The 24,923-nt window shown below is 57.4% G+C and overlaps 1 protein-coding gene across 2 annotated transcripts; it reads left to right on the plus strand.

Annotated features, from left to right (window-relative positions):
• The first annotated feature begins 15 nt into the window (after positions 1-15).
• Positions 16-24,530, plus strand: CLASRP (CLK4 associating serine/arginine rich protein). 2 transcript variants are annotated; one of them, XM_081217586.1, is made up of 21 exons: positions 17-299; positions 1,092-1,219; positions 8,922-9,019; positions 9,591-9,692; positions 9,921-10,000; positions 12,176-12,260; positions 13,389-13,537; positions 14,344-14,440; positions 15,453-15,531; positions 15,616-15,689; positions 16,968-17,009; positions 18,143-18,358; positions 18,474-18,761; positions 20,204-20,497; positions 20,818-20,857; positions 21,156-21,216; positions 21,460-21,518; positions 21,622-21,668; positions 23,406-23,488; positions 24,069-24,093; positions 24,377-24,530. In XM_081217586.1, exons 2-21 carry the CDS (start codon positions 1,121-1,123, stop codon positions 24,417-24,419), a joined length of 2,061 nt encoding a protein of 686 aa, XP_081073712.1. In that variant the 5' UTR covers positions 17-299; positions 1,092-1,120; the 3' UTR covers positions 24,420-24,530. The 2 variants fall into 2 exon arrangements, 1 of the variants encoding a protein (XP_081073712.1); XR_014013840.1 differs by lacking the exons at positions 24,069-24,093; positions 24,377-24,530 and having other exon boundaries at positions 16-299; positions 20,818-20,861.
• The last annotated feature ends 393 nt before the right edge of the window (positions 24,531-24,923 follow it).

Raw genomic sequence — 24,923 nt, forward strand, 5'->3', positions numbered from 1 at the left:
CCCCCTTCACTCAGCCTCCCACTTCCGTTTCCGGTGCGGGCCGCGCGCGAGCGCAGCAGTGGGAGGCGGCGGCGAGCTGCAGAGTGCAGGCAGTTTGGCCGTGACCTCCTGGCTTCGGGCGGACGTCAGCCCAGCTTCGTCCTTGCCTCGACCTCTCCCCGGTCTGTTGTGAGCCTCCGTTCGGCCCCGGCCTCGAGGGCCGACCGCTCCTCACCCCCTCGGCCTGCCGGGCCTCAGGCCGCGCCCTGCCCCCGCCATCGGGCCGAACTCGCCGCGTCGGACCCCGCCGCTTGCCACAGGTCCCTTCCTCTTGTCAAAAAAACTTACCCCGAACCCTCAGGCCCAGACCCGGTGCTCGAGCCCTGTCCAAACCATCGGGCTCTGCCTCTGTCCTCCAGCCTCGCCCCGAAGCTTAACCCACCCCGTCCTGTCTGCCCGTTCCGCTTCCCTCAGTCTCTACCCTACCCTCCCGCCCCCAATTTAGATTCCGTCTTTAGACCTCAGCCGCTCTCTGGTCTCTCCTTAACAGCACTCTCCCATGCTCTCCCTCCTCCCGCAACGGTCGCCGTCTTCCGTCCACGCCCTTCACCTGCCCTCGACCCCTCCCTCCAAACCACTACTCAGTTCCCGTAAAATCTTTCTCCTCTTCGTCCACTTGCCTTCATCTCCGGACCCCTGCTACCCATACGCACACCCACAGATGCCCCCTGGTGGGAGCCCTTTCAGCTCTTCCCCCTCCCTTGAGCTCCAGCCCCGGCTGCTCCAGGTCTGTCTCCAGACCTTGCTTCCAGCACTCGCTCCTTCCATTCCCGAACCTTTCATCCTTGATTCTGGCTCCTTGAACACAGGCTACCCCTTTCCCAGGGACGCTCACTCCAGAATCACCCGAGGGGGCGGTTTCAGAATGCCCAGGGTACTGGATCAGAGTTGTCTGGGATACACCTGAGCATCTGGAGCACAGTTCCACAGCCTCACTTCCCCTCCCTGAAGCTGCTCTTCAGGATCAACTCTGTCACCAACTTGTTAGATGACGTAGATTCTGCCTATATGGTTTCTAAAGCCCGTCTGACACCCCTCTCCTTATCCCTCAGGTTGAGGCCCCAGGCTTGGCCTCACCACGATGTGGCACGAGGCTCGGAAGCATGAGCGGAAGCTTCGAGGTATGATGGTCGACTACAAGAAGAGGGCAGAGAGGCGGCGGGAGTACTATGAAAAGATCGTGAGTAACCTTGAATCTGGGCTGGGAGCTCTTTGGAGGGTGGGGGCCTGGTCCTCCTGGTACGATTTGGGCTTGGAAATGCGCTAACGCCAGAGCCCAGTTTCCTCAAGAGAATGTCCATTTTTTGAGCGTAATCATTGGTAAAAACTTGAGGCATTCTGTTGATTGCAGTATACTGTGCTGTTTGGTGTGGACTCAGTACAGAGCTGGGGTTAGCAGGAAGGAGGAAAGTCTTTGTAACACTCAGAGCAGTCCAGACATAAGATTGGCCACCTCCGGGATGTTGTCTGTCGTGCTTATTGCTGTATTCGCAGTGCCCAGAAGAGCTCAGCATTCTTTTTTTTTTTTTTTAATATATTTTATTTATTAATTAATTTATTTTTGACTGTGCTGGGTCTTCGTTGCTGCGCGCGGGCTTTCTCTAGTTGCAGCGAGCGGGGGCTACTCTTCTTTGCGGTGCACGGTCTTCTCACTGCGGTGGCTTCTCTTGTTGCGGAGCAGGGTCTCTAGGCGCGCGGGCTTCAGTAGTTGTAGCTCGCGGCCTCGGTAGTTGTGGCGCACGGGCTTAGTTGCTCCGCGGCATGTGGGATCTTCCCGGACCAGGGCTTGAACCCGTGTACCCTGCATTGGCAGGCAGATTCTTAACCACTGCGCCATCAGGGAAGCCCGAGCTCAGCATTCTTGAGGTTTAATTTGGCACCCCGAAGGAGTGCCATCATTGTTCACTAAGTGAAGTCTGACCATTTCCCTCCCCCGTTTGATGCTTTGATGCTTCAGTTGCTTTTGGAGAGAAGAGTGCACTGCGTCTTGTGATCTAAAAGGCCCTTGTGGTCTGGCCTCTCAGCTTCATCCTTAGGTAGCTCCATTGGCCTTTTTCCCGTCTCTGCCACCACAGGGATTGAACCTGTAATGCCTCCTCTCACCTATTTAACTGTTACTTGCTCTTGAGACCCCAGCTTGAAATGGCATTTGCGTACTAGGTTCAGGTCTCCTGTTAGATGGTATTTATTACAGACGTTTTCATTTCCCATTGCATCACTGCCCCAGCCTCCTCCCTTGTCTCCTGGCCTCCAGTCCTGCCGCCTCTAATCCACCCTCCTGGGTGGAGGGGCCAGAGAGGTCTTTCTAAAGCACGAAGCTGACCCTGTCCCTCCCTTGCTCAGAACTTCTCTGTGACTCCCTAGTGCCAGGCTCCTCAACACAGCCTTTAAGACCTCTACATGTTCTGGCTTTTACCACCCCCTCCAGACTCTTGTCACACTGCTTTCTGCCTTGTTCCTTTGCTCACGCCATCTGGCCTCCTCAATACTAGGCTACTTTTTCTAACCAAAAAAAAAGATGTATAAAGAGTTACCAGTTTACCTCCCCAAATTATATAGCCCTCTCCAGCCACAGGGCCTTTGCATGCGCTTTTCCTGTACTCGATTAACTCCTGCTCATCTGTCAGATCTCAATCCTCAGGGAAGTCTTTCCTCATCCTCCATACTCGGCCCTCATAGCTCCCTGTCCTTCCCCTTTGTGGAATTTAACACACATATCCAGCTTTGTACCATTGGGGACTAGGTGTATTTGGGTCATGTTTGCATTCCAAGCTTGAGCCCAATGTGGTTTAAAAGAACAGATGAATAAAACATAGCAGTTACCATTTTAATTGGTCCTTCGCAGGCACCAGGCTCTGGAAAGAGCTTTAGATGCATGATTTCTTTGAATCCCCACAGTAACCCATGAGACAGAGACTGCTATTACCCTAGGAGAGGAATCTTTGAGAGCGCATCAGTTGCCTCCTGTCACCCGGGAGGGAACCACTGGGCTGTAGAGAGAGCCCCTCTGCAGTGGTGTCAGAATAACTATAACGTGACCACAAGGGCAGGGGTTGGGTCTGTGTTGCTTATTGTTGAGGCCCCAGCAGTGGACCAAGAATACAATCAGTGCTCAGGAATGAATAGCTGCCGTTTATTAAGGGTTCATGGTGTGCCAGACCCCGTGCCTACTACTTTGGCACATTTTTTTCTAGTCCTTTCAGCAGGCCTGAGAGATTGGTATTGATCCCTGTGTTAAAGGTGATGCTGATAATAACGGCTAATGCTATTGAGCATTTATGTGTTAACCACTGTGCTGAGCACTTGACATGCGTCTCCACTTCATCAAATTGTCACCCCCAGCCTGGGAGGTGGTTTACTTTTTATTGTTTCCATTTCACAGATGAGCAAACTGAGGCTCAGAGAGTCATGGCCTAGATCATATAGCAAGAGGGCAGAGCTGGCATTCTAACCCAGACTCTCTGACCCTGGACCTCTCTTAGCTCTTCACCTGGGCTTTCTACTGCAGAAATAGAAGTTCAGAAAGGTGCAGCAGCTTGTCCAAGGTGACACAGCCGGGAGGCAAAATACCAAACCATACCAGGTCCTTAAGAGTTTGGAGTCACAGGACTCTGGGTTCCAATTCCAGCTATTCCACTTACATACCATGTGGCCCGGGCATGTGACTGTATCCCTGAGCCTGGTTTCCTCTTCTGCATGTGAAATGATACATCCTGTAAAATCAGGTTTGGCTGTGAATAACGGAGACCTAAAGCATCAATGGCTTAGACAAGATAGAAGTTTATTTCCTTTTCACATAAAAGCCCAGAGGTGGCCCTTTCTGCTCAGGGACCGTTTTGTTGTTCAGCCATGTGTGGCTTCTCTTCCCAGTGTTGTCTTAAGGTCTAAGAGGGCTGCTCAAGCTCTAGCCATCATGTTTTCATTACATCCAGCGGGGAAGTAGAAGGGAGGGAAAAGAGGCCAGGGGGCTCATGCCAGTTAAGAAAGTCTCTAGATGTTTGCACATGATATGTCCACTCATACCTCCCTGGCCGGAAAGTAGCCCCATGGTCACATACAGCTGCCAGGAAGGCTAAGGGGCGTAGACTGTATTCTGGGTGGCCTAGTGCCAGTTAAGTTAGGAGTCTTATTACTATCGAGGAAGGGGCAGTGGATGTTGGTTGCCAACTCATGGTGTGCCACAAATGGTGGGGACAAGGACACCTCTCTCCCAGGCTGTTGGAGTATAGTGAGACTGGGCCCAGAGACCACCGAGGGCAGGCCTGCCCCGGGTAACGTGCTCAGTAAATGCCGGCTCTTGTTGGTTCTGAGGTTGTTGTTATTACCAAGTAGAGCTGGAATAGCATCCAGGTTGATGGATGGTGTGGAGGAAAAAAGGCTGGAATTGGGCCACTTAGAAGGCCTGGGACTCCACGCTCTTGTTCTTGTTAGCTGGGGAGCTCCCTGAGCTTTGTTTTCCCCCTTGGGACAGTGGTGATGACAGGGTGACAGGGAAGAGCTTCAAGAATACAACAGTGTCTGTGGGGTGCTTTGTGGTGCAGGCCTGTACAAGCAACCATTGTCCCCGTACGTGAACGTGATCGGCATTCAGATCACAGCCACCAAGCTGTGGATGATCGCTGCTTTGAGGAGGGGATGGGGCTGTCACACGGGTCTCTCATCTTGCTCTCGGGCCTAGAGAGGCGGCCGAGCCGAGTGTTAAAGAAGCCGAGGTCCGCTGTGATGGGCCGGGCAGGTGTGTCTAGGCAGCCGGTTCCTCTGCTGATCTGTCCTTGGCGCCTGCTCTCTCTCCCTGGCTGACCCTAGTTCTCTCATTTCTCCTGTCCTTGTCAGCTTTCTTCTGATCAGTGGTTTGGATAAAGAAACAATTCCCTGTTGATGTGAAGTGGGAAATAAAACAGATCTCAGCTCCGGCATCTCCTTCTCCAGGAGGGCCCAGGCTAAATGACGCATCACCTGGCTCCCCTATCCCAGCGCCGCCCACGCTGGGTCGTCACTCTGGGGGATGGGTCTGTCCCCCACACTGGACTGTGAGCCCTGAGGGCCGGGCTGGCTGTCTCAGTCACTGCCATGGCCCTAGCACAACGTCTGCACCTAGAGTCAGTGCCTGCTTAACAGTTGAATGAGTGAGTGAAAGACTCCACGAACTCCTCTGACCCGCTCTGATCCTGGAGATGTAATGATCCATTGGTTAACAATAGATTTTGGGTCTTGAAGAAATATTTGTACATGTTCGTTGGAGTGTGATTCACCATAGCCAAGATGTGGAAACAACCTAAATGTCCATCAGCTGATGAATGGGTAAAGAAAAGTGGTCCATACATACAGTGGAATATTATTCAGCCTTAGAAAGAAAGGAACTCTTGTCACATGCTACTGCGTGGAGGCACCTTGAGGACATTATGTCTAGTGAAATCAGCCAGTCACAAAAAGACCAACACCGCAAAATTCCACGTGTATGAGGTCTTAGAAGCAGTCAAGACCTTAGAAACAGAAAATGGTTGTTGTTTTTTTTTTTTAATTTATTTATTTATTTATTTATTTTTGGCTGTGTTGGGTCTTCGTTTCTGTGCGAGGGCTTTCTCTAGTTGTGGCAAGTGGGGGCCACTCCTCATCACGGTGCACGGGCCTCTCACTATCGCGGCCTCTCTTGTTGCGGAGCACAGGCTCCAGACGCGCAGGCTCAGTAATTGTGGCTCACGGGGCTAGTTGCTCCGCGGCATGTGGGATCTTCCCAGACCAGGGCTCGAACCCGTGTCCCCTGCATTGGCAGGCAGATTCTCAACCACTGCGCCACCAGGGAAGCCCCAGAAAATGGTTGTTGCCAGGAGCTGCGGGAGGGGAAAAGGGGAGTAGTCGTTCATTGGGTATAGAGTTTCGGTTTTGTAAGCTGGAAAAGTTCTAGAGATCCGACGCAGAGCAAGGTGCATATAATTAACACTATTGTACCTTTCACTTAAAAAAAAAAAAAAAGTGGATTTTGGAGTCAGGACCATTTAGGCTCAGATCCTAGTTTTGTTTATGGCTGGTGTGATCAAGAGCAAGTGAGCCTCCCTGCTCTGAGCTCCAGTTTCCTCATGGGACGTGGGGGTAAGAGTAACACCTTTCTCCCATGATTGAGAAGTTTGAGATGTACATAAAGCACTTAGTTCAGCACCTGGCTTTTATTTTTATTATTATTATTTTAATATTTATTTATTTGGCTGCACCGGCTCTTTAGTTGCGGCACACGGGATCTTAGTTGTGGCATGCATGCGGGATCTAGTTCCCCAACCAGGGATCGAACCTGGGCCCCCTGCATTGGGAGCGTGGAGTCCCAACCGCTGGACCACCAGGGAAGTCCCCAACTCCTGGCTGTGAGTACGGTTCCTTGACTTTTCCAGACGCTCCCAACAGAGCCAGTCCATGGACCCAGGTTTTTACTCCCCGCCCAATGCTTTTTTCCTTGTTGTGGTGCTGGCACTGCCAGTGGCTTCACGCTACAGGCCGAAGTCCATCCTGCAAACAGTGTCCCACGTGAGTCTTGGCTGTGGGAGCTGGGCATTTGGCCTGGCGCAGCCTCAGAACACGAGGGGCTCTTGGCCTTAGACCTGGCTGGGGCAGTCACGGCCGAGGGCACTGTGTGGCCCAAGGTGAGGGACTGAGGGAGGCAGGGGAGGTGCCGGATGAGGAGTTGGATTCCAGCAGCACCACCCCGCTGGACCCCGTGGGCTCGGGTGTATCCCACCCTCAGCGTCTTCAGGTGTGAGAGGAGAGGGAGAACGGCCTGGCGCCTGGCACCTAGTGAGTGCAGGACAGGTAGTAGCCCCATAGTAGCTGTGGTCACTGGGGTGCGTCCTTCTCAGCTCCTGCTCACCTGCTGCCTGGGGGCTGGGGCCGGAGGTGGAGGCAGAGTGAGGAAGTGCAGGCTCTCCGGAGTTTGATGCTGATGGTTTTCTCCTGCAAGGGCTCGACCTCGTCTGTCAGTGAGGGTTCCTCCTCTTTCCTTCGGTCAGTGTTCCTGAGTGCCTGCTGTGGGCCGGGCCCTGCTCTAGGTGCTGGGGACACAACAGTGAGCAAGACAGATCCTGAGTCGTGGAAGCTGCGGTCTAGTGTGGGAGACAGGTGACCCGTGATGGGCGGTGCTCTGAAGCAGATGGGTGCGGTTAAGGAGCTAGAGTCAGTCGGGTTGCAGGGGAGCTGTTTAGGCAGAGCTGATAAGGAAGGCGGCTAGAAGGAGATGGGGAATAAGTGAGGGGCAAAGCGCGCCAGAGCAGTGAGTGTGCTGGAGGCCGGCCGCCTGGAGCAGAGGTGGGGGAGAGAAGTCAGAGAGGGCCAGGCCGGAGCGGCGAGGCTCTGAGCAGGCGGACGTGGCCTAATAGGTTTTAGCAGAACCCCTCAGGCTGCCTGGCGGAAAATGGGCTGCAGAGGGCAAGGGTGGTAGCAGGGAGCGGGGAGGAGGCCAGGAGGCCGCAGAATGGTTGGGGAAGGTGGCAGGGCTGTGGGGGAGGGGGGAGGCGGGATGGGAAGGGGTTGGGCTCTGGGGAGGTGGTGCTGGGAGCTTGGCCAGGGTTTAGTGGGGAGCACCAGCAGCCTGGCTCGTGGCTCCTGTGGGTTCCTCTGACGTGGCAGGGGCTGCAGCTCAGCCAGGGCCCGGTGCTCGGGAAGCTCAGTGGTGGGAGCTGCTGCTGCTAGATTTTATCCTTTCCTGACTCAGTTCTGGTGGCTTAGAATCGTGACTCCCCACAGGAGGCCTCAGGCCTGACGCGATAAGTGAGTGTAAGGTGTAATATCAGGTGGTGGCAGCGGCTCAGGGGCCATTCTCCCTCTAGGTGCCTTTTTTCTTTAAAACAGCTTTATTGAGATATAATTCACATACTATACAATTCACAGGGTTGTGCAACCGTTTCCACAATGTAATTTTAGAACATTTTCATAACCCCCAAAAGAAGCCCCATACCCATTAGCAGTCAGTTCCCCGCGCCCCTCAGCTTTGGGTGGCCACCAGTCTGCATTCTGTCTCTATGGATTCGCCTGTTTTGCACATTTCACATAAATGGAATCATACAACATGTGGCCTTTTGTGACTGACGTGTTTCGCTTAGTGTAGTGTTTTCAGGGCTCATCCGTGTGGTGGTGTAGATCAGTACTCCATTCCTTCTTACTTCCAAACAATATTCCATTGTCTGGAGATGCCGTGTTTTGTTTATCTGTCTTGCATTGATGGACATTTGGATTGTTTCCACTTTTTGGCTGTTGTGCATAGTGCTGCTGTGAACTTTTGTGTACAAGTATTTGAGTATCTGTTTTTAGTTTTTTCAGGTATATATACCTAGGAGTGGAATTGCTGGGTGTCATATGGCAGTTCTTTGTCTCACTTTTTGAAGAACCTGATTTCTGCATATTCTTGTCAGTATTACTTGCTATCATATGTCCTTTCAACTTCAGCCATCTTAGTGTGAGGTGGTGTCTTGTAGTTCTGATTGCTGTGTCTCTGGTGAATAGTGACACTGATTGTCTTTTCATGAGCGTATGCAGTCCTGGTGTCTTAGAGGCTGGTCCTGGCCAAAGTGCTCACACCTGCCTCTGAATGAGTGGCCTTGGGGTGGGGGTGGGGTGAAGAGTTGGGGGAAGTATTTTAGGGAGGTGGGTCTTGGTACTGGCTGTGTAGAAGGTGGGGCCAGAGCTCAGAGCCTCTTGCTTTCATCTCGAGAGGAAACCCTTCCCCTGTCCCCAGGGGTTAGGTGGCCCCCGTTAGTGCTGCCAGCCTGGTGTAGGTTCTTTCACCTCTGAAGTAGGGCCTCTTGGCCTCAGAGCTGAGCCTGCTGCTAACTTGGTTGTGTGTGAGTGGCAAGGTTTGGGGCTCCATTGGGTGGTGACCTCCATCTTGTCCTTCCCTGCAGAAGAAGGACCCAGCCCAGTTCCTGCAGGTGCACGGTCGAGCTTGCAAGGTGCACCTGGATTCCGCAGTTGCCCTGGCCGCCGAGAGCCCTGTTAACATGTAAGACTGGGTCTGGGGGTAGGGTAGTGTCTGTGACTGAGGGTTGGGGGTCCAAAGGGACCTGGGGTAGGACACAGACCTTCGGAGTCTCAGGGAGGGAAGCTTTGGCCTGCTTGGGAAGGTGAAGGTCACTAGCTAAGGCTGTACGGCAGCGGTTGGGATAAAGGCCCCGTGGTGTAGTGGGTGGTGGAGGACTTAGAGGGGAATGGGTGGGGCCGGGGCCAGAGGCCCAGATGCAGCAGAGAGTAGGTTGCCAGAGGGGGTGTTTTGGGGTGACTGGGCTTATAAAGGTGGCCCCTAGGACCTGGTTCGAGGTCTCCACTCTTGCTTGGTTCTGAAAAACAGGGCCCCAGTTTCCCCAGGGCCCTATTCATTTCAGGAGCCTGAATGTACATTTGGTGGGGGGGTTGGTGGCATAAGGGACTGAGAGGTGGGGGGTGAGGGTGGGGCTGGCATGGGGATCAGAGGGGCTGGGGGCCAGACTCCCAAGCGTGAGGTGGCAGGGAGCAGGCATTTTGTGTCCTGGGCAGTGGGGACCCTAGGCTCCTTGCTGCCCTGCTCCCCACTTCAGGATGCCCTGGCAGGGGGACACCAACAACATGATTGACCGCTTCGATGTCCGCGCCCACCTGGACCACATCCCTGACTACACCCCGCCTCTGCTCACCACCATGTAAGCTGCCTCCCCCAGGGGTTGCCAGGCAGGGAGTCCTGCCCAGCAGCACCTCTTCCTTCCTGAGCCCTGGCCTGCCTGTCACCGTCCTGGGAAGGAAGGAGGTGTGCACGTGGGGAGGCCCCCCCACCCGTCAGACTGAGCCAGGCCCCTCATCCCCCTTCCTGCTGGCTTGGGATGGGGGTCTCCCCTCTCCCTGTGGTCTCAAGACCTTGACCTCCCCCAAAGCTCCCCAGAACAGGAGTCGGACGAGCGGAAATGTAACTATGAGCGCTACCGAGGCCTGGTGCAGAACGACTTTGCTGGCAGTAAGTGACCTGGGACGGCGGGGGAGTGGGTTTTTTTGGCGGGAGGGGCTGAGGGTGTCCCTGGAGACTGGAAGACCTCAACAAGGTTGGCAAGAAAAGTTATCCCAGGCCTTTCTACTAAGGGGCCCTGGGTTTTGGTCCCAGCTCTGTCATGGACCTGCTCTGTTCACATCCCTTTCTCTCTTGGGGCCCTGTGTCTCTGGAATTGGTACAGGAGATGTCTGGTGAACTAGATGGTCCTACCACAGTCACTTCCACATCCCATGCCCTCTAACTCTGTGGCCTTTTTTCCTAAAACATTGGTGAAAATAGCAAGAATACATTATTTTCCTCTGCGTATTTCCCTTGCCTGCATGGGTCAGAATGTTAGCTCTGGAAAGGAAATTTCTCCTTGTTTTAAATGAATATTTAGACAGAGTTTGACAGTTTGCCAAGTGTTCATATATGTCCAGTGTTCTTTTCCCAAGCCATCACCGTTAACACTTCACAAATGAGAAAACAGGCTTAGAGACTTTTCCCCTCTCTGGGCTTGTGGCGGTTCAGACCCTGAAAAACTTAAGAGTTTTTCATCTCTGTTATCTCAGTACATCTGCATAACCTCCCAGCAAGGTAGGGGTGATGCCCCCATTTTACAGATGAGGACATCGAGGCTCAGTGGTTGGCGGGGGACACCACGTCCAAGGAGTGGGGTTCTCAGCCTGCCCTTAACCACTGCGGCCTCCTGCTGGACAGCTCTGAACTTCAGCTCGCCTCCTGAGAAGCACTTTGAGACGCCCCCCCCCACTCCCAGGATCTCCCTGTGAAACTAAGGGCCACACACTTGTCCCTTAGCCTGGCCGGTGTCAGTCTCCTCCTGGAGAAGGGTGATAAAGGTGGATTCTGTCCCTTGGGGTGGTTGTGAGGGCTCGGTGAGGAGTGCATAAGGCCCTGCACCGCGCCTGGCAGTCAGCCCTCCCTGTGGGTTCACTGTCCCCGTATATCTTTGTTTCTAAAATAGGTGTTTTAGCATCTCTAAAATCAGAGATTGTGAAATTTTCGCAATCACTGAGGCCTTAGAATCAGGGGGAATGCGTTATCATTGATGCCGCTGTTGTTTTTGCCTTCCCCCCAGGCTACATAGATTCTTGGTGATGGAGCCAGGGTTTCCCTCAGTTCTGACTCTGCATTCATTCATTCATTCCCGCAGTTTCTGAGCGCCTGTGGTGTGTCAGGCACTCTTCTGGGTGCAGGGGTCTAGTGGGGGAGCCACGTAATCACGAAAGCAGGTGGTAGTCACAAGCTAAGGTGCCGTCGCAACAGATGTGTGCTGTTTTGAGGTGCTTGGCCGAGGCTGGCTCAGGGAAGGGTGGGCAAGATTCCCCCAGTGAGGAGAGGCCGCCGGACTCCGGGCCACGAGGACAGCCCTGTGGGGGAAGGGGGCAGGTGGCCTGGGGAGACAGGGAGGGCTGGCGTGGCTGGAGCTCACGTGAGGCAGGTCAGCGGGGCTTTGTGGACTACCAGCAGAACCGCGGAGGCTGCGGGGAGGGCTGTACCGTGGCACGCCTGGGCTCGCCCGGCCCACGCACCTCGCTTTACAGATAGAAGAGCTGAGGCCCACCGAGGCAAGGGGACTTGCCCAGGGTCCCACCGGGACTCGGGCACGTCTCACTGCAGGAAGACCCGGGGAGGCTCCAGTACGTTGCTGAGCTCCTCGAGTTGCGTGTTGTGGATGAACGAGAGCCCAGGTTAACCGCGCTTAATTTAAACTGGCCCACAGAGGCACAGAGTGGAGTGGCCCATGGGGTCCAATGACTGACGTCCAGTGCTCAGGATAGCTTTGTCGTTCTGAAGGGTCCAGCTGAAGACCTTCCTAACAGTGGTAACAGTAGCAGTGCCGGAATACAACGCGCTCGTTCTGCCAGTGGTCCCATTTTACAGAAAAGGAAACCGAGGCACAGAGTGGCTCAGTTCCTTGATCAGGGTTGCATGGCGAGTCAGTGGTGTCACCAGGGCCCTCCTGCAGCTGCTGTGTCCTCACCACACATGGTGTGATTATCTGGGAATCCGTGACTCTGCCCCCGGCTGTGCTTGGGTCACACCTGCCCTCCTACCCGCCCCCACTGCGTTCTTGTGTCCCCCCTGAATTCCCAGTGTCCCCAGCCCCCTCTGACCCACGTGCCTCTTGCCTTGCCCCAGTCTCAGAGGAGCAGTGCCTGTACCAGATCTACATTGACGAGTTGTACGGAGGCCTCCAGAGACCCAGTGAGGATGAGAAGAAGAAGTGAGTCGGGGTCTGGGGCACCGTGGGCTTGAGGGAGGCAGGCGGACTGTGAGCCCCACAGGGCACAGCCTCGTCCATCCTGTCCACCTTGGGCTCCCCAGAGCCAGGGCTGGTGGTTGGCACAGGGTAGGCTCTCGACTGATCAATATTTAGAGGAGGAAGCAGCAGCTGGACGGGAAGGGTTTGCTGACAAACCTCTACACTGCGTTTGCAACCCATGGGATGGTAGGAGGTGAGTTAGAGCAGGCCCTGGGCTGGACAGGCCTGGGTTTGAATCCTGCCCGTGAGGACTTCCCTCCGAGCCTTGGCGTGCTCCCCTGTGAGGGGCTGGCAGCAGTGCCCCCTGCCTGGACCTTCCAGGACTACAGGAGACGGAGCTTGTGAAGTGCTTGTCTTCTGCTGCCGTGCAGTAAGCTTGTGGTCAGCGGCGGCTGATGTCGCTCTGGAGAGGGACCTCTCCAGGCTGTGTCCCTTGAGGAGTGGCCCCCTTCGCCAGGACAGCTGCTGCTCCACTCGTTCCCAGCGGTCCTGGAGCCCTCCCTCCGTACCACCTGCTGCTGAGCAGTTCCCCCGCTGCGATCCTCAGCGCTTGCTGCTTCCCTCCACCTGAAGGGTTCTCACGGTGTGGCAGGAGCTTCTTGATGACTCTGATCCTTATCCCTGACCCCCGTTCAGGACGAGGCTGGCACTGGGACGGCGTCAGGGAATGTTGACTAAATTCAGCAGCAGACGCGCACTAGGCCCCTGCGCCATTCTGGACCCAGCTGTTACCCAGGATAACTCGGGCCTGCCCTTGCAGGACTCAGAGTCTGGGGCAGGGGGAGACAGATCCAGTGGGAGTGGGGCTGGGGATCTGAGGACGGTGCTTGACCCTGCCTGAGGGAGGACTTCCTGGAGGATGGTGCATTGGAGCTGGAGGAGGAGGGAAGAGCTGGTGGGAGGTGGCCACAGAGGGTTCTAGGCTGAGGGAGAGTCTGCAGGCAAGGGCGCTGAGCTGCCCTGGAACTTGGGAGGGCGGCGTGCGGGCAGCGCGGTGTGCGGGCCCTCGAGGCTTGGCCTGGGCTGCATCCTGCCCATAGTCTCTGCCCCCGCCCCGCACCTCCCTGGCTCATGGCTCCCCTGTCCCAGGCTGGCGGAGAAGAAGGCTTCCATTGGCTACACCTATGAAGATAGCACGGTGGCCGAGGTGGAGAAGGTGGCAGAGAAGCCGGAGGAGGAGGAGTCACCGGCCGAGGAGGAGAGCAACTCGGACGAAGATGAGGTCATCCCCGACATCGGTGGGGTCCCCTCTCTGCCCTCCCCCCCCCAGTCCCTGGGCATCGTTTTCGTGTCTCGTCCCTCCCCCTCTGTGGGGTGCCCTGTGCTTAGGAGCCCCGCCTCTCCGCCCCTGCTCCAGGGCGCTGCTGTCCTCCCGTCTCACTCATGTCCTCCTGGTCCAGCCTCCCTTTCTGTGGCTCTCTCCTTCCTCGTTTCTAGGACTCTGCTTCTATGATATTGTCCCCACCTAGGTCCTGAGTCTGTCCTCCTTGCTTGTGTCAGCCTCTCTGTTTCTCCCTCCCCTTCTCTTTCTCTCTCTTCTGGAAAACAAGTGTTCCTCCAGTTATAGAGCCTCATCCCCCATGCTGCCACCCACCTCCACCTAAGTGCCTATCTTCCCTCCACCTCTCATCCCCTTCTCACTCAGCCCACCCGCTGTTTATTCAGACTTATTCAGACATATGTGAAGTGTCTGTCCTACCTTCCACTGAGCCATCAAGCCTCTGGCTTCTGAATGCCTGTGACCCGAACCCCCTGCCTCCCGCCCACCTAGATCTTCAGCCACCCTCTGTCTGTCCCCTGTTCACTCCCCCATTTACTTCCTCCGCATCACACACCCCTCCCCGGCCCCCACCCCCTGTTTGTTGTGCTTGCCTCTGGCCAAGCCCTGTGCCAGCCTGGGGATGCCGAGATGAGCTGACTCGTTCCCTCCCTGGCAGAGGCCTGCGGTCTGGTGGGCACCCCCGCCCCCAACTCCCGGGGCACTGCCCCTTCTCCCCTTCTTCTCGCTCGGCTTTGGTCCCTGACAGCCTTTCTTTTGGTGTAGATGTGGAGGTGGACGTGGACGAACTGAACCAGGAGCAGGTGGCAGATCTCAACAAACAGGCCACGACCTATGGCATGGCCGATGGCGATTTCGTCAGGTGAGGCCGGCGGGCTGATGCCCCTCCGCATCCTGTGGACCTGGCATGTGTTGTTACCCCTCTTCCTGAGCAGCTGTGTGCCTGGCCCTGCGCCAGGGCATTACACACAGAGCAGAGGCTCCTGAGCTCGTGGGGTGGGTACTTGTGACCGGCTTCAGCCTTGTCGGAAGTGGAGGCTGCCCCCAGCTGTGTGACCTGAGGCCATTGGACTCCTGGAAACTCCCCGGGTTCCTGGGCCTGGTGGACAGCGCCCTCCAGTGGAGAGGCTTCGCTCCCTGGATCATTCACTCGCAGTTGCTGGTTGAGCCTCTGCCCTGTGCCACACCTGTGTGGATCACATAGACCGGCCCCATCTGACAGTGTATTGAGCTGGAGTCTGAGTACTCCCGAGTCTGAACACAGCGTTCTCTGCCCAGAGCCCTCCATGACTCCCACCTCCCTCAGGAGCAGCCAGCCTCCTCACCACGGCTGCAGAGTCTCACCTGTCTGGTCTTCTACCCACACACCACACCCCTGCCCAACCTCCGTGGCCTCTTTACCCCTTCGGTGCCTGAGGCCCCACCTGACCTCGGGACCGCTCAGTGTGCCGTTGGCTCTGTCGGCACCTGCTCGGCTCACTCCCCCAGGTTCCTCGTCAGCTGTCACTTTTCTCTGGGTGGCTTCCCCAACCTCCCTGTTGCAGGCTGCAGCAGCCTCTACGAGTTCCCTGGACTTCCTTCCCCCTTCCGAGATTTACTTTCCCATCGAGGCTTTCACCATCTAACATACCGTGTTATGTGACCTTGGTCATTGTCTCTCTTCTCCCCAGAATGGTAGCCCAAGAGGGTGGGGATTTTTGTTTGTTTTCAATAATCCCTAATACCTGAAATAGCGCTTGGCATGCAGTGGGTGCTCAGTAATAGTGCAAAATGAATGCGAGACCCCCAGCATGGCTTGGGGTTCCTCACTTCCTGCAGTGACTCTGCCTGTGGCCTGGCCCCTCCTCCGTCATGCCCCTCGTGCCCCTCTGCAGGATGCTCCGGAAAGACAAGGAAGAGGCAGAGGCCATCAAACACGCCAAGGCCCTTGAGGAGGAGAAGGCCATGTACTCGGTGAGGGCTGGGCCGGGGTGGCAGGGCAGGTGTGTGCCACGTGGAAGGCACACGCTCACCAGCCTCGTACCCACCCTGCTCCAGGGCCGTCGCTCCCGGCGCCAGCGGAGGGAGTTCCGGGAGAAGCGGCTAAGGGGCCGCAAGATCAGCCCACCCAGGTAGGATGGGTTCTGCCCCATGCCCCCACCCTGCCAGCACCAGTCTTTCAGGGCTCTGGGGGAGGAGCCGGGGCTCAGGAAGACTTTGGGGGCAAGCTTGCCACTTGCGGGCAGTTACCTCCTAGTAGGGCAGTGAATAGGGAAGGTTTGGAGTAGGAGTGGCTGTGAGGGGCGTGTGGACACCTGCCCTGCCAGCCATTCCCCTCACCCTGCTGGACTCGGGACGCTTGCCATGCTCCCTGGGAGCCAGTGGCAAGGTGGCATGGGGTGGCTGGAAGGGTTGAGATCAGAGTCAAGGGGCACAGGCCTGGCCCTGGACTCTGACGTGGTTCTGCTTGGTAGCTTCCTCACTGTCAGAGTTTGGGCAGGTGACTTTCTGTCTCGAGCTGCAGTTTCCTTTTTGGAAAAGGGGCACCATCACCTCCCAGGAGAGGGGCTGTGCCAGTGCCCACAGCGAGGTCTCGGGCAGGTTTGGATGCGGCAGTCTGATGCGGAGAGCCCAGCCTGGGGCTCCAGGCAAACCCATGCCTCTTTGACACATCTCCTCTGTTTAATGGGAGTCATTGAGGGTTGCTGTGAAGCTTAAGGGACCTGTTGTGGGTTCAGGGTTTGATGTGCGGTTTGGAAAATATTCCTTAAAGAGTTGTAGAGGTGCAGGTCAATGTAGTGCATAAAAGCTTGGACTCGGCCATGTGGCCTGGGTTGGAATCCTGGCTCTTTCGTGTATGAGCTGTGTGGCCGTGGGCAAGTAACTTCACCTCTCTGGGCCTGTTTCCTCAGCTGTGAAGTATGAATAATCACAGTACCCATGTCAGAGAGTTGCTAGGAAGAGCGATTGAGTTCCCTGAGTAAAGCACTTAGTGCCTGGCGCGTAGTGTGTCTCTAAGACGTGTAGTGTGCCTCTAAGACGCGTTAGCTCTTGTAGCTTTAACGTCATCATCGTTAGTAAGCCAGGACCCAGCAGAACCAGAGACTTGAAGTGAGAGGAGGGTCGCTTCTAGTCTAGGGTCCAGAGGCCAGCCAGGTTGGAGGTTGCTGAAGTCCTTGTTGCTCAGGGTCAAGGTGGGTCTGGGACATTGTGGGTCAAGGCTGAGGTTCAGGCTTCGGACAGATGTGAGGTGAGTAGGAGGAGGGATCAGGGCCCCATAACCTGGCCGGCAGCCCCCTCATCACTGCCCAGCGTGTGGCCTTGGGCGCCCAGGTTGGGGGTTGGCCTTACTTCTGTGCACACTAATCCCAAACCCCCCCACCTGTCCCATCCCGTTCTTCTCTTCATAGCTACGCCCGCCGAGACAGCCCCACCTATGACCCCTATAAGCGGTGAGTTCCCAAGGCCCAGCAGTCCTCCTCACGGAGGGCAGGGGTGGTGAGGAGGGGCAGGGGGCCCACCCTGTAGGCTGCCCTGAGATCACAGACTGGAGAATGTGTTCTGGGGGTCTGAATCATTTTTTGTTTTCTAGAGTGTTAGCCTGCTTTCCTGATTTCTTTTTCCTTTAAATGTGAACCTTAAAATTTTTTCTGATTTAAACGTAACGTAGTCTTGTGTGGAAAATGATCAGACGTGGCAGGAAGGCAGGACTTAGAAGTCAAGTCCCTTTAATCTGAACTCCCAGAAATAAGCAGTGAGAAATAACAGGCCCAGAGGGCCTGGTTGCACACGCGTGTGCCTCCTGGTTGTGGGAGTGGTTGCGACAGAGGCTTTGAGGGTGACAGACCTCGGTCTGACCCCAGTTCGCTTTGCAGAATGGTGTGGGAGGGACCCCTCGGGGCTCCTGGGAGGATAGGTGAGATCAGGCAGGTACACCTTTTGATGAAAAGTCTGGCACAGTAAGTGCTCAATCTGTGGGCGCCATGAGGGATAAGGTATACTTTTTTTTTCCACAAAAATGGAGTTATATCACAGTTAACGCTTTAGAACTTGCTTTCCACCTGACTTGACATCTATGTTGAGGAAATCTTTCCCTGTTACATTACAGATGTGCTCATCCCTTTTTATTTATTTATTTTTTTTGCGGTACGCGGGCCTCTCACTGTTGTGGCCTCTCCCGTCGCGGGGCACAGGCTCCGGACGCGCAGGCCCAGCGGCCATGGCCCACGGGCCCAGCCGCTCCGCGACACACGGGATCCCCCCGGCCGGGGGCACGAACCCGCGCCCCCCGCATCGGCGGGTGGACTCTCAACCACTACGCCACCAGGGAAGCCCTAATCCCTTTTTAATAGTACAGTTTTCTGCTCCTCCTTTTCCTGGTGGTGCTGAGAAGGTTTCCGTGGTCGGGAATCCGATCCTTGCAGAGCTGGTGTCTTTCTGCCCATTGGCTTTGCTCCTTTCGCCAGTGTCTGCCGTTGCTCGGGGCTCCGCTGTTCTGATTTCTGTTGCCCTGTGGTGGCTTCTGTGAGCCGGTGGGCAGGCTCCCGGAGCCTGGCGTTCAAGCCCCCTACTCCCTGCTCTGTAGGTCGCCCTCGGAATCCAGCTCCGAGTCCCGCTCCCGCTCCCGCTCCCCGACCCCAGGCCGTGAGGAGAAGATCACGTTCATCACCAGTTTTGGGGGCAGCGATGAGGAGGCGGCCGCAGCCGCAGCTGCAGCAGCTGCGTCAGGGGCCGCCACAGGGAAGCCCCCCGCGCCCCCCCAGCCAGGCGGCCCCGCACCGGGACGTAATGCCAGCGCCCGGTCGGTAACGCTCACGCTGCCTGCCCTACACCCCGGCCGCCGTGGGGGGGACTCGGGACGGCGGTGGGCCACGGCCCGGGTCGGCGCTGACCCGCCCTCCGTGCCCCACCTGCAGCCGCCGTTCCTCCACCTCCTCCTCCTCCTCTTCCGCCTCGAGGACCTCCAGCTCCCGCTCCCGCTCCAGCTCCAGCTCCCGCTCCCGCCGCGGCGGGGGCTCCTACCGCTCGGGCCGCCACGCGCGCTCCCGCTCCCGGTCCTGGTCGCGCTCCCGCTCCCGCTCTCGGCGCTACTCGCGATCCCGCAGCCGAGGCCGGCGGCACTCAGGTGGGGGCTCCCGAGACGGACACCGCTACTCCCGTTCGCCTGCCCGGCGCGGCGGTTACGGGCCCCGGCGCAGAAGCAGGTGCGTGGGGCTGGGGGGTGGGGACAGGGCTGGGCGTGGGCCCAGTTTTGGGGAGACCAGGCTCTGGGAGGGGAGACCTGGGATTGGTGGGGGGGGGATGTGCTCACTCCTGGTGTGGTGCCGGGGCTGGAGCACAGCCTCCCTTCTCAGGGACGCAGTGGGGAGGGAGACTGAGCTGCGCTTGTCATGGGACGTCCCCAGGTGTTTGCAGCTGGCGACCCTTAGGACTGGGGCACTCCGTGGGCAGGGGCTGGAAAGTCAAGGCAACCCTTTGAGAGAAGGCGGGGCGTGAGGCAAGCGCTGCACATGGGGCAGGAGGAAAGTCACCTAGGGACGGGAGCATCCCTCCGGTCCTCTTCCCTGAGGGGATCAGGACTGCCTGTGGAGGGGCAGCATGGCCTGGTGGATGAGAGCATGGACTGCGGAGCAGCTGGCTGGGTGTGGATTCTGGCCCTGCTAGTGAACTCTCGGGGCCTGTTTCTGCATCTGTAAAAGAGATACAGTCACAGTGTCCCCTTCATTGAGTCATGAAGTTGTGACAAGTGAATTCTACCTAAGTGTTTAGTACAGGGCCTGGCACTCGGTGAGTGCTTTTATTGTCATCAGCATCATTACCCGTGTTATTGTTGTGTGGATCTCAGTGTCAGCTACCTACAAGGTCTAGCAGGTAAAATAGAGGGGCCGCGTGGGCCCCGGTGAACCGGGAGCACACGTCCCATCTGCTGGGCTCGTTGGCCACTCAGTGGCAGGAGTGGTGTTGCTCAGTCTTCTGGTTTTTCAAGAGCAGTTGGGTTGGATTTTTAAAGGACAGCTCTTGTTTTCTCAATATTGCCAACAAATTTGAATTTTGTAAAAACCCAGGACAGTCCCACCAGAATCAGTGTGTGGCATTGGTTTGGCTTCTGGGTCGTTCCCTGGAGCCTGACAAAGGGTGATGTCAGGAGAAAGACTGGGGTCGGAGGAGGGCCCTGGTCACATCTCTGAGGCCAGCCTGAGGGTCCTGAGCAGAGAGAGGATGGGGCTTGCATGTCCCCAGACTGGATCCTGTGGGTCTGTGCTGCAGTCTTGGGGGGGGGCAGGGGGGTCATCCCCACTAGTGGCGAGACCCTGGACCTGGCAAGGTGAGGAGGCGGTGAGCATACAAGGGGGGGCCGCCAGCCAAGTTCTGCCCTCCCAGAGGTCACCTCTCAGAGAAGTGGGTGAATGGGTGTCTAGTGAGAAGTGAAGAGCCATCTTAGGGCCGGTGTATCTAGAGGGCGGTCTCTGTTTAGAGACTCAGGGAGGCCAGGGAGGATTTCTGAGGAAAGTAGCGGAAGAGGAGTCGAGACACAAGGACCCCAGGGCCTCGGAGGAGGCTCGTAGATTCAGTGCCTGGGTGGGGCATTGCGCACCTTGGGTCCCTGGAGCCTCACGGCCTCTCTCGTGCCTCACCGCACCCCCAGGAGCCGCTCCCGCTCAGGGGACCGGTACAGGCGGGGCGGCCGGGGGCCTCGGCATCACAGCAGTAGCCGCAGCCGCAGCAGCTGGTCCCTCAGCCCATCCCGAAGTCGCAGCCTGACTCGCAGCCGCAGCCCCAGCCAGAGCCGCAGCCCCAGCCAGAGCCGCAGCCGCAGCCGCAGCCGCAGCCGCAGCCGTAGCCGTAGCCGCAGTCGCAGTCGCAGTCACTCGCCGTCGCCCCCAAGGGAGAAGCTGGGCAGGCCGGCAGCGTCCCCCGCTGTGGGCGAGAAGCTGAAAAAGTGAGCAGGGCAGGGCTGGGGGAAGGGGATTGTGAGCTCGGGTGAGCAGGGTGACTCCACTGTGCTCTTTTTGAAGGGAACTTGGTCCTGTCCTGGGAGGTCTGAGGCGGCCACAGCTCTGCCCTTGGGGGCTCTGAGGAGTCATGCCCTTGCCTTGGGTCAGGGGTCAGAGGGGGACATGGCCCTGTCCTGCAGGATCCAGGAGGGACCTGGTTTCTCCCTGGGGGGTGTTAGGGGCCCATAGCCTTGGCTCTCTGCTCTGAGGGCAGTGCTGAGGGCGCGTGGGGTCGAAGGTGGCAGCTGGTTTTTCTTCCTCCCAGGACCGAACCTGCCGCTGGTAAAGAGACAGGAGCTGCCAAAGTCAGTAAGAATTTGGAACTCGCCCGTGTAATTCCCGCCAGCAGCAGTGCCCGAGAGCTGGGCCCGGTGGGCCTGCAGGGGGGCCCGGGTGGGCCGGGAGATCCAGCCCCAGGGATTGAGATCTGTGCCTCCCTCCCCTCCTCAACTGTCCACTGGGGCTCCTAGACCCTTGTGGCCAGTCTCCACAGCCTGCCTGTCCTCCACACATGCCCCCGCAAGTCCCAGGCTCTTGGATGAGGTGGGTTGTGGAAGCTCCGGGACACCCACCCGGTCTCCTGCCTCTTCTCCCCCTCCCCAGCCCAAGCTGACGCCGCAGGAGAAGCTGAAGCTGAGGATGCAGAAGGCACTGAACAGACAGTGTATGTCCCGCCACCTGCCCCTCCAGGGCTTCCCTGCCCCTCTTCCTTCTGGCCTGACTGTGGGGAGGCCCTGCCCTTTGCCAGATAGGAGGCCCTTTGGGGAGGAGTGGGTGTGCACCTGCCCTGCGGCCACCACGTTTAGGGCCTTGGCAGTCTGGTTGGCCTCTCTGAGCTCAGCTTCCACATCTTGGGGGTGGGGGCTTGAGGGCACCCCTCAGCCACTGTGTCCCTCCCTCCCCACAGTCAAGGCGGATAAGAAGGCGGCTCAGGAGAAGATGATCCAGCAGGAGCATGAGCGCCAGGTACGGGTTGGGGTGAGGGCACAGGGCTTACACGGGGTGCCGGCCTGGCCCCGCCCTCACTGCCATCGTGCCATCTCTGCCATCTCTGCCATCTCTGCCGTAGGAGCGGGAAGACGAGCTTCGAGCCATGGCCCGCAAGATCCGTATGAAGTAAGACCCCTTTCCTCCCACCTGCCTCTGGGTTGCCCTGTGTTCCCCACCACCTGCTCCGATCCAGAGCCCTGGCCGATCCCTCTGGGTGGATGAAAATAATCAAAGCCCTCGCCTGGCCTTCATGTTGTCCCCCAGTCTCCTTCCCATCCCCAGCTTACTTCGGCCACTGTGACCTCCTCCCAGCTCCGCCAGCCTCCAGCTTGGGTTACCTTTCCTGCTGTTCCCCAGATACCCACCCACTTCCCTCCCTTGCTGAACTCGAGGGTCCTTCCTGACCATCCTATGTGGAGTAGCACCCCAAAACACGACATCCTCCAGCCCCACTCTGCTTTTCTTCATAGCACTAATCTGCACCTGGCGTCCCAGTGTGCACTGTCCGTGTCCTTCACTCATTCTTGTTCGTGTCCCCATTAAGAAGTCGGGTGTGGCTGCCGGGTTCCTGAGGTGTGCTTTGCCCCCCCTAGAACATTGGTGCTCGATAAACGTTTGCCGAACGGAACGGCTGAATGCAAGCCAGCCCCGCGGTGGGAGCCAGGGCCTCTCCCCTCTCCCATTCTGCTCCAGTTCTCACCTTGACTCTTCCCCTGCAGAGCTGAGTGGCTCAGAGCCTGGGTCAGACAGACTCGGGGTTCATTCCCGGCTCTGCCTCTCTGACTGTGTGGCCCTGGGGTGGGCACTGGCCCAGAGTCTGAACAGTCCTTGGTGCCAACTGCACAGGGTAACTCAGGATTAGTGCCCGTAAAGCCTCAGCCCACCTAGTACTCATGGGCAGAACTGGAGGCGGTAGTGCTTGGTGTTGGCAAAGAGGAGAGTTGGTCAGTCGCAGGGTCGGGTCACCTGTTGCTTGTTTCTGGTTCCACCCTGCACTTGCTGTGGGTCCTTGGACAAGCACCTTAATCTCTCTGAGCCAGGAGTCACTATATGAGATAGATGTAATAAGGTAGCCGCCTTCATGGGATTCTCCTGTTAAGGCACCTGGTGTGTGGTTCCTGGCATGTGGGGAGGTTTGATGGTTGGAGCTGCTGCTGTTAGTTGTTTATTACAGGCACATCACGTGCTGGGCTTCCAGGGCTGCCATGTGCTCCCACCGGGGTGGAGGAGCAGAGTGCGCAGGGACTCAGTGTTGTATCCTTTGGACCTGGGTTCTGATCCTGCCTCTGTGCGCCTTCCTCCTGTCTGAGCCTTAGGCCTATAGATAAACCTAAGTTTGCTTATCCACCGAATGGGGATGGAATTGTCGAACGGTGGTTCGATGCTGCTGGTTTTCTCTCTAAGAGTTGTCCCAGCTCTTAGGCTGGTGGGGAGGATTCCGTGAGATCAGAGCCAGGCACGAAAGCACCCAGTAAATGTAGTCCTTGGGGTTGCGAATCCTGGTCATTCTGACAAAGACCAGTTAAGCACTTCGCATGTAAGTCCCTATGTTCTGAGGCTGTGCCCTGAGTATGACAGGAAATTATCGAACTCTCCAGCCCTTCAGCTAGCCTTTCATCGTGAGGCAGACAGGGATTCAGATGCTGGCTCTGCCAGCCAGTATCCCCTCTCTGAGTTCAGTGCCCTCATTTCCAGGTGAGGAGAGGAGCAGGACATGCCCCCTTGGCTTATTCTTCCACCTGGACTAGGTTGTTGGCAGCACCTGCCCTGACAGGGACCCAGCCAGCCATCGAGTTCAGTTCAGTGTTATTGCGAGCCGAATGCTCACCCCTTCCCCTGGTTTGCCTCCCCTTCCCCGTGCAGGGAACGGGAACGCCGAGAGAAGGAGAGAGAAGAATGGGAACGCCAGTACAGCCGGCAGAGCCGCTCGCCCTCCCCCCGTTACAGTGAGTGTCCTCGTGGTCGCTTGGTCTGGAGAGCCGGGCTGGAGGCTCTGTGGCATTAAAAAAAGAAGAGAGGGGCTTCACTGGTAGCGCAGTGGTTGAGAGTCCGCCTGCCGATGCAGGGGACACGGGTTCGTGCCCCAGTCCGGGAGGGTCCCACATGCTGCGGAGCGGCTGGGCCCGTGAACCACGGCCGCTGAGCCTGTGCGTCCGGAGCCTGTGCTCCGCAGCGGGAGAGGCCACAATAGTGAGAGGCCCACGTACCGCAAAAAAAAAAATGTCAAACTGGGTTGGTTACAAAAAAAAACATGGTACATTTTCCACATCAGCCTTCTATAAATTAAAACTTTTAAGTCACACACACAACACACGGTGATTGCTTCAGTCACAAGGGACTTACAGGAATTGGAAGAAAAGCTCATTCCCAGCGCATGGGGGTGGGCCAAGGGGCACAGGTAGCGTCCAGCAGTGGACACGCCGGAAGCGCCGGTGCTGCCTTAGCTGGAGACACTGGAAGTGCAGCCCGGGAACCCACTCCTGGTCCTGGGCACTTACTTTGTTCTCACCCGTCCTTTCTTTCCAGGTCGAGAATACAGCTCTTCCCGAAGGTAATAAGCAGGCTGGCCCAGCTGCCTGGGAAATCACAGCTGCCCTTTGGCAGGAGGTCCCAGCCCTGATTGCTCTGTCCCGACCCAGCCCCCTCCAGTCCCCTCCAGTTGTAGGGCCTGGCCTCACCCCTCGGGAACGTCCCTCTCTGCAGCTGACTTCCCCATCACTGAAGCCCCAGTGGTCCCAAGCGTGTCCGTGTATGTGTGCACGTGCCTACACGGCAGGGCTCCCTGCTTCCTGCCCAGCCCTCATGGGGCCTCTCTCTCCCCTCTCTCTCTCCAGGCGCTCAAGGTCCAGATCCCGAAGCCCCCATTACCGACATTAGGCAGGAGCGTGGGGGGCGCAGAGGGATGAGGGGTGGGGCAAGGGCTCAAGCTGCGATGCTGCTGGTTTTCTCTCTAATGGAATAAAATCACACGTTATTTAATTCTCTTCACCTGGCCTCTGTGTCATCCGTGTGGTTGGTGCAGAGCTCCCAAACCCCAGTGCCCACCAGCCAAGGCCAGCTGTGGCCCAGGTGGAGGTCCCGCCCACGTCTGGGCATTGGACAGGCAGCTCCTTGGTAATCAGAACTCCTGCCACTCTCAGTGAGGGCAGGGGCGTGACGCGGTGGGAAAGGGACTGAGCACCCAGCGTGGGGAGGATGGGCCAGGACTTTGCCCAGGGGCCTGTGGTGACAGGTCCAGGCCTCTCCCAGCTCTTGCCTCGGCCCCTGCCCTGGCCTCGCCCACACGCACGTCGGGAACCGGGAGCACAGCTTTCCGTGCCAGTCCTGCTGTGCCCCAGGCGCTGGGTGCTGGCCTTTCCCCTCACCCCCTCGTTCCAAACC

The sequence above is a fragment of the Mesoplodon bidens genome (assembly GCF_964165515.1).
Source record: "Mesoplodon bidens genome assembly, chromosome: 18".
NCBI lineage: Eukaryota > Metazoa > Chordata > Mammalia > Artiodactyla > Ziphiidae > Mesoplodon > Mesoplodon bidens.